Here is a 13,205-nt window from a genome sequence, read left to right as displayed (position 1 = left end):
TTGTTCGGGATGTAAAGAAAAACCCACAAATAACATTAGCTGAATTACTGAACTCTGAAAGTAAGCGGTGTGGCTGTTTCAAGAGACACAATAAGGAGGAACTTGACGAAAAATGGACTGCATGATCGAGTCGCCAAAAGAAAGCTATTACTGGGCAAATGCCACAAAGTATCTCGCTTACAATACACAAAACAGCACAGAGACAAGCCTGAAAACTTCTGAGACAAGGTAATTTGGAGTGACGAGACCAAAATTTAACTTTTTGGCCACAACCATAAACATTACATTTGGAGAGAGGTCAACAAGGCCTATGATGAAAGGAACATCATTCCTACTGTAAAGCACAGAGGTGGATCGCTAATGTTTTGGGGATGTGTGAGCTACAAAGGCACAGGAAACTTGGTAAAAGTTGAAGGAAAGATTAATGCAGCATGTTATCAGCAAATACTGCTGCGCATGGGACATACTTGGACGTTCCAACATGACAATGATTCAAAACACAAGGCTAAGTCGACCTATCATTGGCAACAGCAGAACAAAGTGAAGGTTCTGGAGTGGCATTCTGAATCTCCAGACCTCAATATCATTGAGCCACTCTGGGGAGATCTCAAGCATGCTGTTCATGCTAGACAGCCCAGGAATTTACCGGAACTGGAGGCTTTTTGCCAAGAAGAGTGGGCAGCTTTACTATCTGAGAAAATAAAGAACTTCATTCACAACTACCACAAAAGATTTCAAGCTGTCATTGATGTTAGAGGGGGCAATACACGGTATTAAGAAATGGGGTATGTAAACTTTTGATCAGGGTTATTTCGATGTTTTGGGCTGTCATTATGATTTAAAAAAAAAAAACACAGTAGTTTAACAATAAATGGCTTCACCCAACCACTAACCATGAGTGGAGAAAAAATGCTGGTGTTATCATTCGTATTCTCTGAAAAAAGGCAAAGAAAGCAAAAATTCTGTCGGGGTGTGTAAACTTTTGAGCACAACTGTGTGTGTGTGTGTGTGTGTATATATATATATATATATATATATATATATATGTATATATATATATATATATATATATATATATATATATATATATATTGTAGCGTTTCGACCGCTACGGGTCTAGGGGACACTCGCTTAGGTGCGGCGGATGACACTCAGGAGACACGTTTCCTTAAAAGTTCACAGGGTTTATTGCTCCATAAACCACTTTGCAACAGGAACAACAGGTAAACAGTCTTACGTCAGACAGATGATTCCCCAATGTCCATAGTAGAGCTCCGCTCTCTCACGTCTGTGGGCTCACAGACCGTGCTGTGTCCAGCACGTAGGCTCTCCAGCCTAAAGATGGTCTCTGTGTGTTGTTCAGGACGTCTGTCCCCACGTGGAACCGTCCAACACACAGGCCACCGTCCAACACACAGGCCACTCTGCAGTGTCCAGCCAGGACACCTGGAAGTGTGTCCACCCTGACACACACCCACACACTCTCTCCATGTGCTACACACACCTCCTTTACATAGGTGTAACCACACCCAGGTACCTGTCACATGGCTAGTCAGGTGAGCGTGACATCACCACAGGTCCTTACACACAAAACCATCTTACGTGTTCAAACACGCATCTTTTGGTGGGTTTTTAGGTGACTGAACCCACCCATCTCACCAATCACCTGGAAGCCTCCCAACGTAAACAAATCCCTCAGCAGTAGATCTGCTTGAGCAAAACATACCCAGGCCTCCATCACAGGGCCCCCCCACCTGTGCGATACCTACCGTCCATCAATCACATGACCAGTCGCTATGCCACTATATATATATATATATATATATATATATATATATATATATATATACTTGAGAAAGACAGAGAAATCTACCGAAACGTTGCTGCTAATGGATCAGTAAAGTCATGTTTTTATTTTGATTTTTGGAGTGCTGCCTGTTTTTTTCTGATTTTCTACTTTGTGGGTTTGGACATCATCTCTACAGGTTTTATTGCACCGTTTTTGTTTTTTTTTTTTGTTTTTTTGGTAGTGCTGTCAAATTTTCTTTTGTTATATATGTAACACCCCAGGTAACCGGTTGTTACAGTAATGTTGCCTTCCTTTTGGGTAGGGGGATATCATGCTTGGAAGCAAGGAGGATTCCTTTTACCAGGTAACACACCCACATTCTACACATTCTGAGTCCAGGCCAGAAGGGGGAGCTCAGGACCCGGATTCAGGGGAGCTTCCCCAGCTTTAAGTGTTCTGGTCTGGAGGAGGAGTGAGGTTAGATGGTGAAAGACAGTGGACAGAGAAGGAAGTCTGGAACAGAGAGCAGACAGTGGAGCCATGCAGCCAGGACTGCGCTGCATCTCTGGGGAAGGACATGAACCTGAGGGGTTGAGAGTGGTGGAGCAACTGAGGAAAGGAGAACAGTGGAGGAAGCAAGGGGCTCAGAGGGGAATTGTGACCGGTCACCCTCAGAGCCGAAGCGCAGGAACCGGGCACCGTGAGCCCAAGGCTGTGTTGTACTCTAAAACACATAGCAGAAACAGAGGGCATAGGACTGTATGTTATTTGCCCACAACGCGCCTGGAGGCGAAGCAGCACCTGAAGAGCCCGGGTCATGATAGAGACCCTATAAAACAGCTCAAGCTGCCCTCCATACAGGTACCTGTCTCAGGACAGGAGGAAGAGGACTTTACCAGCAAGCTACAGGCAGCAGGGACCTTGCATACTAGCCTGAGTAGGAAGGCTTATGGACCTCACCTGGGAGAGGGATCCACTATTGCCTCCAGGCCAGCCGGACCACATCACCACCTGTGATGTGATTTACAACTCTTTTTCATCCGTTATTTGCCGGCATACACCATCCTTGCTATACACCTTGGGAGCCCTGGGGACCCGCTTCACCTGTGGGAAGCGTCACCATCTTGCTGCAACAACATCACCCCAGAGGACCCCTTTAAGCAGTGTCGGTCCCTCTAACTGAGAACCACAGGTGGCGTCACAAATAGACTTTATTACCAAAATCCCCTTAAAGACTTTTCCCCTTTAAGTGAGCGCTCAGGGCCATGGATCAGGTTGCAGCCACGTGACATCCCCTTTAAGTACGACTGGACCCAGTACGGAGTATCCCTATCGCCCTGGTGGGTGACATATATATATATATATATTGTGACGGGGTCACCAGTGTCATGCATAAGGGGAGATACGTGTTACAAAGGTTGCTGTCTTGCATGATGCAAAAGCAATAAGTATTTTTTCCAGCATATGTGCTGTGAGAAATCCAGTCGCTTTATGGGCATGGCTTTTATGGTCGGTAGGTCAGAGATGGGCGGGACCCCTACCCACCATAACTCCACCTCCAGGGTGTGGCTGGAGGGAGTTAAATGTCCAGCCAGTTTTTTTTCCTCTGTCTATGTGTGTGGAGGAAAGCAAGCCTCCTGATTGCTAGCTCCTGCGAGAGCTGCCTTATGTGTTGTCCCAGGTGGTACATCTCCATACTGGGATACCCAGTGGGAGCCCGAGTCCCAAAAGAGGGGTACCAGAGCCACCACTGGGGGGAGTTCTAGGTCCCAAGGAGCCACTGGGGCTACCAAAGGCTGCTGTTAAAGACCTGATCTGCTAGTGGTGTCAAGGTCCTGGACACATAGCGGCCTGTTGTCCTATGTCTGCCAAGCAGATGGATGGCAGCCTGGGCAGGCACTGCTCGCATTATGCCTACCAAGCCTGCAGTGTGGACTATCAGCCTGGAGAGGGGCCGCAGTCATGTGTCAGGACTCTTGGACTCCGAGAGTTTGGTGACCCTGATAAGGGCCACGCTTCCCCATCACTGAAACGTGCGCATCTGCTGTATCCACGAGGATGCCAAAGACTACCCTGTTGCCAGAGTGTTGATTAAAATGAGCCGTGGAATGGAGTTTCATGAGGCCGGGGTAGTCAGAGACTTGCTGTACCCCGTGATAATCGTGTGGGACTTCAGCTTGTTCTGGGACTTGTGGAGAAAAGCAGGGGTACCCAGTGTCGCAGGCAAGAGCCAGTGCAACCCTGATGAATGCCCATTTCAGTCGAAGATGGAGGAGTTTCCCTTGTGTGTCCTAGCTGGTGATGAGGACGAATCAGTGACCAGGGAGGGCGAGGTTCCTGAGTTGGAGGTTTCTGATTAAAATTTCGGGACTGCTCAAATGCGGGATCTTACCCTAAAAGGGGCCTTTGAAAATGAGTCTGTGATTGATGGGGTTGCTCAAGAGCCGGGGGCTGACACCAGGTACCCACACTTTGCAGTCAATAGCGAATTGTTTCATCGAGTGACTACACTGAGGGGAGGTGAAATAGTGGAGCAGCTGTTGGTTCCAGGGCCATGCCAGAGGAGGGTTCTAGACATGGCCCATTCACATGTTTTGGGGGGACATCTGGGAGTGGTGAAAACGCAGGAGAAAATATTGCAGAGGTTCTATTGGCCGGGATGTTATTGGGAGATTCTGAATTACTGGTAATAGAGATCCCGTTTGAGCAAATTGCCATGGACCTAGTAGGTCCTTTAGTTAAGTCTGCACAAGGGCACCAATATTTCCTAGTGGTAATGGACTAGGCAGTACACCTAAGAAACTCTTCGGCTAAGAGTATTGCCTGGGAACTTGTCCATATTTTTTCTAAGACAGGCCTGCCAAAGGAGATTTTGACAGACCAGGGAACTCCCTTCATGAGTTTTACCTTACTCATGAAAGAACTGTGTAGGGTCCTCCAGATTCCCCAGCTGCGAACCTCAGTGTACCATCCACAGACTGATGGCCTAGTAGAACTCTTCAATAAAACCTTGAAAGCGATAATCAAAAAGGTAATTGAGAAGGACAGTTGAGACTGGGACTACCTGCTTCCGTTTTTGCTCTTTTACATCAGGGAAGTTCCCCAGGCCTCTACTGGCTTCTCGCCATTTGAGCTCTTGTATGGTCGACATCCACTAGGGCTCCTGGACATCGCCAAGGACACATAGGAAGCTGAGGTCATGCCACACAGGATCATCATAGAGCATGTTGCCCAGCTGCAGGAAAGAATGGCAAAAGTCATAACTATCGTGAAGGATTATCTTCTCCAAGCACAAGAGCCACAGGCAAGGGTGTATAACTAATTAGCGAGGCTGAGGCAGTTCCTACCTGGGGACCGCGTGCTAGTACATATCCCCACTGTGGAGAGCAAGTTCCTAGCCAAGTGGCAATGCCCATACAAGATGGTGGAAAAACTGGGTGAAGTTAATTACAAAGTACACCAACAGGAAGCTGAACCATGTCTATCATGTGAACCTGCTCAAACTCGGTCGAGACCGAGAATCGCTGGACACTCCTTGCCTGGGAGCCAGTCTCAAAGTCACTGTGGATGATGTCACCTTTGCAGAGACTCTGACGTCAGCCCAGAGGCAACAGTGTCGGGAGTTGTTTCAGTGGAACAGGGACCTATTCTCAGAGTTGCCGGGGCATATACAGGTGGTCGAGCATGACATTTTGACGAAACCCCATGTTAGGGTGAACCTCAAGCCCAATAGAATTCTGGAAGCATGGAGAGAGGTGATGTCTAATGAGGTAAAGAAGAAGCTAGACCTCAGGGTGATAGAAGAGTCGAAAAGTGGATGGACGAGTCACATCATCCTCGTACTGAAGCCTGACAGTGAGTGGCAGTTTTGCACTGATTACCGCAAGCTGAATGAAGTCTCTAGTTTTGACGCTTACCCGATGACTCGTGTGGACGAACTCATTGAGAGACTTGGAACCACGAGATACATTGCAACCCTGGACCTGGCAAAGGGCTATTGACAGATCCTCATGTCCCAGAGTGCCTGATGGGTGTTTTCAATACACCAGTATTCTCTTCAGTCTGTAGGGCCCCCAGCCATGTCCCAGAGGGCGATGGATCGGATCCTAACTCCGCATAAGTAATATGCCGCAGTGTAACTCAATTCTTTGTTGGGTAAAGAGAATGGGGCATCAGACTGCGCTGCTTACCTGTCAGAATGATTTACCAGTGGAGTCCAAGTAGATGCAATAGAGAAATAGACTTTATTTTTACTCGTTTCGTGGTGATCACACTACTTCCTCAGGACTGTCCTGAGCAAGTGAGGGCCTTTCTTGGAATTGTGGGCTATTACCGGCAGTTCATCCCAGTTTTCCTATAATCGCTACACCATTGACAGATCTTCTTAAAGATACCGAGTCGACCATAGTTAAAGGGACTGCTGACACAGAGATTGCATTCCAGGAGATGAAACAGGCTCTGTGTAAACATCTGGTTCTGGTCAGACCAGACTTCAGCAAGGAGTTCATGATCCAGACAGATGCCTCAGAAGATGGGTTGGGAGCCATGCTGTCTCAGGAGATAAATGGGGAAGAGCATCCCATCCTATAAGTGAGCCAGAAGCTCTTGTCATGCAAGAAAAATTACGTCATTGTGGAGAAAGAATATATGGCCATAAAATGGGCAGTGGACATATAGAGGTACAGTGCCTTGTGAAAGTATTCAGCTCCTTGGAACTTTTCAACCTTTTCCCACATATCATGCTTCAAACATAAAGATACTAAATGTAAATTTTTGGTGAAGAATCAACAAGTGGAACACAATTGTGAAGTTGAACTAAATTTATTGGTTATTTTAAATTTTTGTGGAAATTCAAAAACTGAAAAGTGGGACGTGCAATATTATTCGGCCCCTTTACTTTCAGTGCAGCAAACTCACTCCAGAAGTTCATTGTGGATCTCTGAATGATCCAATGTTGTCCTAAATGCCTATTGATGATAAATATAATCCACATGTGTGTAATCAAGTCTCCGTATAAATGCACCTGCTCTGTGATAGTCTCAGGGTTCTGTTTGAAGCACAGAGAGCATCCTGAAGACCAAGGAACACAACAGGCAGGTCCGTAATATTGTTGTGGAGAAGTTTAAAGCCGGATTTGGATACAAAATGATTTCCAAAACTTTAAACATCCCAAGGAGCACTGTGCAAGCGATCATATTGAAATGGAAGGAGTATCATACCACTGTAAATCTACCAAGACATGGCCTTCCTCTAAACTTTCATCTCAAACAAGGAGAAGACTGATCAGAGATGCAGCCAAGAGGCCCATGATCACTCTGGATGAACTGCAGACATCTTCAGCTGAGGTGGGACAGTCTGTCCATAGGACAACAATTAGTCGTACACTGCACAAATCTGGCCTTTATGGAAGAATGGCAAGAAGAAAGCCATTTTTCAAAGATATTCATAAAAAGTGTCATTTAAAGTTTGCAACAAGCCACCTGGGAGACACACCAAACATGTGGAAGAAGGTGCTCTGGTCAGATTAAACCAAAATCGAACTTTTTGGCAACAATGCCAAACAATATGTTTGGCGTAAAGGCAACACAGCTCATCACCCTGAACACACCATCACCACTGTCAAACATGGTGGTGGCAGCATCATGGTTTGGGCCTGCTTTTCTTCAGCAGGGACAGGGAAGATGGTTAAAATTGATGGGAAGATGGATGGATCCAAAAACAGGACCATTCTTGAAGAAAACCTGTTGAAGTCTGCAAAAGACCTGAGACTGGGACGGAGATTTGTCTTCCAACAAGACAATGATACCAAACATAAAGCACAATATACAATGGAATGGTTCACAAATAAATGTATCCAAGTGTTAGAATGGCCAAGTCAAAGTCCAGACCTCAATCCAATTGAGAATCTGTGGAAAGAGCTGAAAACTGCTGTTCACAAATGATCTCCATCAAACCTCACTGAGCTTGAGCTGTTTGCCAAGTTAGAATGGGCAAGAATTTCAGTCTCTCGATGTACAAAACTGATAGAGACATACCCCAAGCGACTTGCAGCTGTAATCGCAGCAAAAGGTGGCGCAACAAAGTATTAGCTTAAAGGGCCTGAATAATATTGCACACCCCACTTTTCAGTTTTTCAATTTCAACAAAAATTTAAATTAACCAATAAATTTGGTTCAACTTCACAACTGTGTTCCACTTGTTGTTGTTTCTTCACCAAAAATTTACATTTGGTATCTTTATGTTTGAAGCATGATATGTGGGAAATGTCCCATGGAGCCGAATACTTTCGCAAGGCACTGTATTATCTACTTCAAGGTTCAAACTCGTGCCCAATCATGCCTGTCTGAGATGGCTAAGGGAGAAACAGGGTAAGAATGCCCGGGTGATGAGATGGTTCTTAGGCCTCCAGGATTTCAGGTTGCACGTAGTACATAGGCCCTGGAAGATACACGTGAATGCAGATGCCCTCTTCCAAATTCCCTGTTTGGTGTCCGATGGTGCCAAAGGACCTGGCTTTTGGCAGAGGGGGGGAATATGTGACAGGGTCACTGGTGTCGTACATAAGTGGAGATATGTGTCACAAAGGTTGCTTTCCTGCGTGATGAAAAAGCAATAAGTGTTTTCTCCAGAATGATATGTGCTGAGAGCAATCCAGTCGCTATATGGGCATGGCTTTTATGGTGTGTAGGTCAGACATGAGCGGGACACCTATGCAACGCCCACCAGGACCGTGGGGTACTCTGAACCGGGTCGGACAGCTCTTTAGGGAAGTTACGGGGCCGTGACCTGACTCTGCGGCCCTGGACGTGCAATAAAAATGCAAGGGGGAAAATTATATCGGATTGATTCGTGACGCCACCCGTGGTGTTCGGCAAGGGATGGCCGATGCTGCTGTTCAGGTCCTCTGGTGCCAATGGTCATGCAGCAAAGATGTTTCAGCTCTCCACGGGTAGAGCGGGGCCCCAGGGAAGATATAGGGTGTAAATTGAAATTGGGTACTGTTGTAGTACAGGGCAGGTGATGCAGTAAATAATTCTGAGGACACAGCGAAGTGCAGTCTTCACACTTTACTCACAGTTTTGGGTTACAAACACCAGCTGCATGCTGTGTCCTCCGGGTCGGTGGTCCAGCCAGCTCTCAGGTAATTTAGGGTGCACTTTTCTGCTACCTCCTTCTTGTGTATCTTTCCAGGTCATCTCTCTCTATGCTGGCTCACCCTCTCCTGCCCCTGTGCCTTACACACAGTGTCCCAAGCCAGCAGCCTCAGATCCTGTTGGGTGACGTCCTCCAGTCCTCTTGTTCCTATATGGCTGCCTTTTCAGCGATTATGTGTAGATTTGGATGTGGCCTACAGTCACCACAGTCTCTGATTTGCTAGCTGAGTCCTACGGTCTCTCCACTAGTCTGGGGCCGGTCCCTCCACCCGACTACAGTCGGCGTGGATTCGGGCGCTAAGGGTGGATTCTTCACTTCCCTGGCCCCTAGGACCTCTTTCTCTCTCAGGAGCTCTTCTCTGTCCCATTTCTACACACACTCCTCTCACTCCAACTGACTAACTTCCTTTCCAGAATCTTCCTGACTGCTCCTACTAACTCCACCTCACTCCCGTCTCCATGGCACTCCTCTCACTCTCAACTGTCATTCTAAGGACAGGTCTCGTTCTCTTATCTGCCTCCTCCACCCACACCCTCTACCTAGTACCCCCTCCAGCCTGAGATGGGGCCCTTCCTAAATAGGGTCCACCCAGATCCCCTGGCCTGGAGTGGTGTGGTGTTGGATGCTAGTGTGTGAGTACCAGATAGTGCCCCCTCCTTACCCGAGAGCTGGGGCAACACACCTCTGGCTGAGGTGCAGTGCCTCTGTGGCAACTGGACCCTCAGGGGCGCCACACCTACCCACCATATCTCCACCTCCAGGGAGTGGCTGGAGGGAGTTAAATGTCCAGCCAGGTTTTTTCCTCTGTCTATGTGTGTGGAGGAAAGCAAGCCTCCTGATTGCTAGCTCCTGCAAGAGCTGCCTTATGTGTTGTTCCAGAGGATCTGGGCAGGGCTGTGTATGAACTGTTTATTTTCATTTGACCTGGACAGGCTGTTTTTCTGTTACCATTTTGGGTTTTTGGTTTATGATGCAATAAACCACCCAGAGACTTTAACCACACGTGTGCCTGCGTCTACCTCGAGGAGCAGCTAAGCGTGTCACTGCTAACTGCACAATAAAAAAGGAACTACTGCCTACAGCAATCGTGTATACAGGCCAATTGGACACCTGTTACAGGTGGCATATGGTTTCAGGGGTGCGGTTTTCAGAGCAAAAGGATCAGAGCTATTGCATTTTATATATTTAATCTGGAAAGATAGGCAGTGTTTAAAAAAATATACAAAGATATTACAAAATGAGAACAAAACAATACGGTATATACAATCGCATGGAGTAAAAGGGATAACAAAAGAAAAAATTGATTAAACTTGTGTCATGAAAATGGCTTAAAGATTAGCAGAGGGAGGTTCTCCTTAGCAAATGGAACAGAACTGGAACATGCTGTACATTCCAGGACTGATAAGTGACAGAAAGCCAAACTCCAATTTTTATTAGATCATAGTTACGCCCACATTCCTCCCCTTGGTGAGCTTATATGGGGGCTGGATATGGACTTTCTAGGTCTTTTAGAAGATTATGAGATCACCAATTTTCAGGATATTTTCAGCCCTAGAGGTCCCAAGCCGGAGCTTTCATTGTCATGCTTCATATCACAATTTTACCTTTCCATAGAGTTGAAACATGGCATGGATTGCATCATCACTCTGACCAATATTAAGTTGGAGGTCTTCGGCTTAATTTAGCTACAACGCCAAAAATATATCTCCCATAAATATTGAATCAATGCAAACCTCAATATTCATCACTGACCACTGGCTCCAGAGGGTCCAAGACAATACTTTGATCAGAGGAAATTGATTCCTTTGAACAGAGCAAGCCCCTTTACTTTTCTACCTCTTTGTGCTTATGAATCCTAGACTTAGTGACTTGCTCTCAGAGCAGATCTCTGCTGTAATTACCTGTTCACGGCAGGAGGCCCTACATAAATGGAAGTTGAAGTGTCAGCTCTTTCCCACTTCTGAAATTATATGTAATCCCATTTGCTCAATGTGAGTTTGATATCCTCTCTCTCCGAAGATGTCTGTATGGATTTTATATTTTTTTCTCTTCGATACTGGGCATCTGTTCTCAATAAATGGGGTGGAATACACAATAGGGTGGAGTTCTTTACAGATTTTTACTGTTTTTCACCAGGATATTCAGGTGGAAGCTTCTCAAAAGCTTCAATTTATAAACTTCCTTATTCATATAGGGTAGCTCGTGACAGATTCCTCCAAATTTGGAACCTGTGGCTTAGTGTTCGTAGTCATTGCTTTGTTACTGGTCTTAGAAATTTTATTCTAAAAGCATTAATCAAGTATGTGAGTGTGATTTTAGGTAAACCTACAGTACCTAACAAAGTATTGTATAATATCAGTACAATTTTAAACTATGCTATGTTATGTTCTGTTGTGCACTGGTATACTCTTTAGGATAGAGTGATCAAGTGCTATTGTATGTATTTGTTTTGTTAATTTTGAAAATGCAAAATAAAAATTATTTAAATAAATTCAGAAGACAATGGACCTTATAAAGAATATACCTTTTATTGGTATTGTCTTTAGAGATGCAGGATTAGGTAATGCTTGGTTATGATTCTGTGAAAAGTTTGATTCTGCCCCCCCCCCCAATTGTGTATGTGGTAATTCATGTAATCTAGTATATACCTTCAAGCATACAATATTGTTTTAAGGCACAGGTCCCATATGTAGTGATGTTAAACTGTCAAGCTAAGCGATCAATATGAGGTTTGCCAGCGTACTTTTCCCTTATAGTAGCACCAGCCTGAACACATAAGTTAAAGCACTCTGTAGACATTAGATGAAAGTTGCCAGAATTTACTTATTTCAGGGGGACGATCCATCTGATATGCAAAGAGGGCTCCTCATTCTCTCCAGAAAGATGATCTAAAAGGACAGAACGATGGAATTTCAGTGCCCAATTCTTTTGTTTGAGTGGAGATAAGCTGCTACCAGTTACCTTTCCTTTTTGCTATTTTCTCTTTTTCCTCTCTTCCCATTGAAAACACATGAACACTCGATCGTTCGAATTGCCCATGTGTATGGGGTAGTAAGGAGAGATAACTCGTGTGTGGCCTTACTGACTCATGTATGTGAACAGTATAATATAACTTCTTACTAGTAATAATGTTATTGATTTGTTTTACTACTTGATATGATTTCTGAATTCTGATGGATTAGTAGTCAGATGAATAACAAGTAGTTAAGATTTAAGAGAGTATTGAGAGTATTGTATCATGAGGAGTGGTGGTTTTGTAATAGCCAATTAAACAGTACTTTAATAAATTATTTCAATATTTGGTAAGATACATTTGAAAATTGTAACGTAACATATGTACAACATAGGGTAGAGTGGGAATAAAGATTAGTTAAATCTATTGATTTAGTCTGTGACATTAAACAACAAAAAAAGATTCTCTTACCAATGGAAGCGACAGCTGCTCCATTGCAGAACTGAACACTAAAAGATCCCAGGACCCAAAGAGTGTAGATGACTGCAAGGGTTCCCATCATTGTTTTACTTAATGGCTCTGTGGTCTACTCTAAACTGATATTATATTGATATGTATGACTATAGCCATTATTACAGAGACAGTCAGTTTAACCTTTGGACAGTAATATATACATTTATCTACATGAGTGTGTAGATGTCTTTTTCTCTAACTCCTCCCAAGCCGGGTTCACAGTATTATACTCAAACCCACAAACACGTAATAGACTCATATGATAACTTCAATATATTCTAGGTGATGACCTCAGGAGTGTACTTTATAGTAGCAAAAACAACATCAGTTATTAAAAAAAAATTCTCAACACAGGAGCAGCGCAGCATGCTAAAAACTTGTTATTGTAATGCAGAACAATATACTTAAAGGCAATGTATCACTGGGTTTATAATAGTGCTACATACCTGTCTTGGCTCCAGAGCTAGGTTCTGCTCCCTTCCATTATGGCTATCGCTCATTGCTGTTTTACAAGTTTCAGGGTACATTCCTTTGACATCATCACCCAAGGCCTTTTATTGCTGACTCGGACACCAATGTGTGTCTGAAAATTTGGTAAACCTTGTGTCAGATATTGTGAACTATACTTTTTGGCTCCCTCTTGTGGCCACTAGCGGTATGGCACTTGGATTGTCTTTCCCCAGGTTGGTACCCACCTGGTTCGTTAGGCCTTGGGTGTTCCTATTTAAACTTCCTGGATACTCAGTCTAGTGCCTGGAATCGATGTAATCAGTCTATGTCTGTTTTCTCCTGACT

At 44.7% G+C, this 13,205-nt stretch overlaps 1 protein-coding gene across 2 annotated transcripts in view; it reads right to left on the bottom strand.

The window, feature by feature from the left end:
* Positions 1-12,520, bottom strand: part of LOC143808008 (alkaline phosphatase-like) — a 116,087-nt gene extending 103,567 nt beyond the window's left edge. The window contains exons 1-2 of one of the 2 annotated variants that reach the window (XM_077290201.1): positions 12,369-12,490; positions 11,768-11,832 (exon numbers count right to left, since the gene is read on the bottom strand). In XM_077290201.1, the coding sequence (XP_077146316.1) occupies positions 11,768-11,789 (22 nt within the window). In that variant the 5' untranslated portion in view covers positions 11,790-11,832; positions 12,369-12,490. Of the gene's footprint in view, positions 1-11,767; positions 11,833-12,368 lie in introns of both variants that reach the window. The other variant, XM_077290200.1, reaches the window with a different exon arrangement.
* Positions 12,521-13,205: the final 685 nt, after the last annotated feature.

Source organism: Ranitomeya variabilis, chromosome 2 (assembly GCF_051348905.1).
Source record: "Ranitomeya variabilis isolate aRanVar5 chromosome 2, aRanVar5.hap1, whole genome shotgun sequence".
NCBI lineage: Eukaryota > Metazoa > Chordata > Amphibia > Anura > Dendrobatidae > Ranitomeya > Ranitomeya variabilis.
This window is presented reverse-complemented; position numbering and strand designations above follow the sequence as displayed.